Source organism: Tupaia chinensis, unplaced genomic scaffold (genome assembly GCF_000334495.1).
Source record: "Tupaia chinensis unplaced genomic scaffold, TupChi_1.0 Scaffold143624_1, whole genome shotgun sequence".
Lineage (NCBI taxonomy): Eukaryota > Metazoa > Chordata > Mammalia > Scandentia > Tupaiidae > Tupaia > Tupaia belangeri.
In genome coordinates, this window is record NW_006203472.1 from 1,219,239 (window position 1) to 1,220,019 (window position 781).

At 64.0% G+C, this 781-nt stretch overlaps 1 protein-coding gene across 1 annotated transcript in view; it reads left to right on the plus strand.

Annotated features, from left to right (window-relative positions):
* The window catches only part of LOC102497380 (interferon-induced transmembrane protein 1), a 1,364-nt gene extending 926 nt beyond the window's left edge, over positions 1-438 (plus strand). Inside the window, exon 2 of the mRNA XM_006164456.3 lies at positions 96-438. Coding sequence (XP_006164518.1) covers positions 96-263 — 168 coding nt within the window. The 3' untranslated portion in view covers positions 264-438. The remainder of the gene's footprint in view (positions 1-95) is intronic.
* The last annotated feature ends 343 nt before the right edge of the window (positions 439-781 follow it).

The following is a 781-nucleotide window of genomic DNA, read 5'->3' on the forward strand; positions in this document are numbered from 1 at the left end:
GAGGCCCCCAGTCTGGGTGTGTGTGTGGGGGGCTGAGGCAGCACCAGGCTCCCACCTGACACACCCCAGGTGCCCTGACCACTTGTCTCCCCCAGTCTAGGGACAGGAAGATGGTGGGCGACGTGATCGGGGCCCAGGCCTTCGCCTCCATCGCCAAGTGCCTGAACATCAGCGCTCTGACCATCCAGCTCCTCGTTGTCCTCGCGGTTATCATCCTTGTGATTGTTATTTTCACTGCTGCTCGCACGAGGTTATTAATCTGAGCCCTGTCGGAGACGAAGATGTACCCTGAAGTCCAACAGCAGCTGCCCTGGAATGAGGCCCCGTCCCCGCCATCCCCTCCCGCCTGTGCCTGCTGTGGTCCCCTCCCCTTCACAGAGCAGTTGGTACTCACATGTCTGCCTCTGATGGGGTTCAATAAAGTGCACGTGTGGGTAATGGGGCTGTCGCTGTGGAGGGGACATGCTGAGGGTCGCAGCTGGGTCCTGAGCCTGAGCCAGCCCCGGCCCCCTGCTGTGGCACGGAGGGCGGGCAGGTCCTGGTTGGGCTGCTTCCTGGCCTCCTGCTGGGGGCAGCAGCTGGACTGGGGTCCTGAGTGGGGTCTCATCACCCTGAGGTCTGAGTACTGACCAAGGCTGCCCCGTGTCCAGGATGGCCCAGCCTCACTGTCATGCCACCGACTGGACAAGTGGCACCCAGGCCCTGCGGGGACACGTGGGGTGCTGGTGTCTGCGGCAGCCGAAGGAGCCGGGCGCTGTCCCTCCTGGGCCCTCTGCCCTCT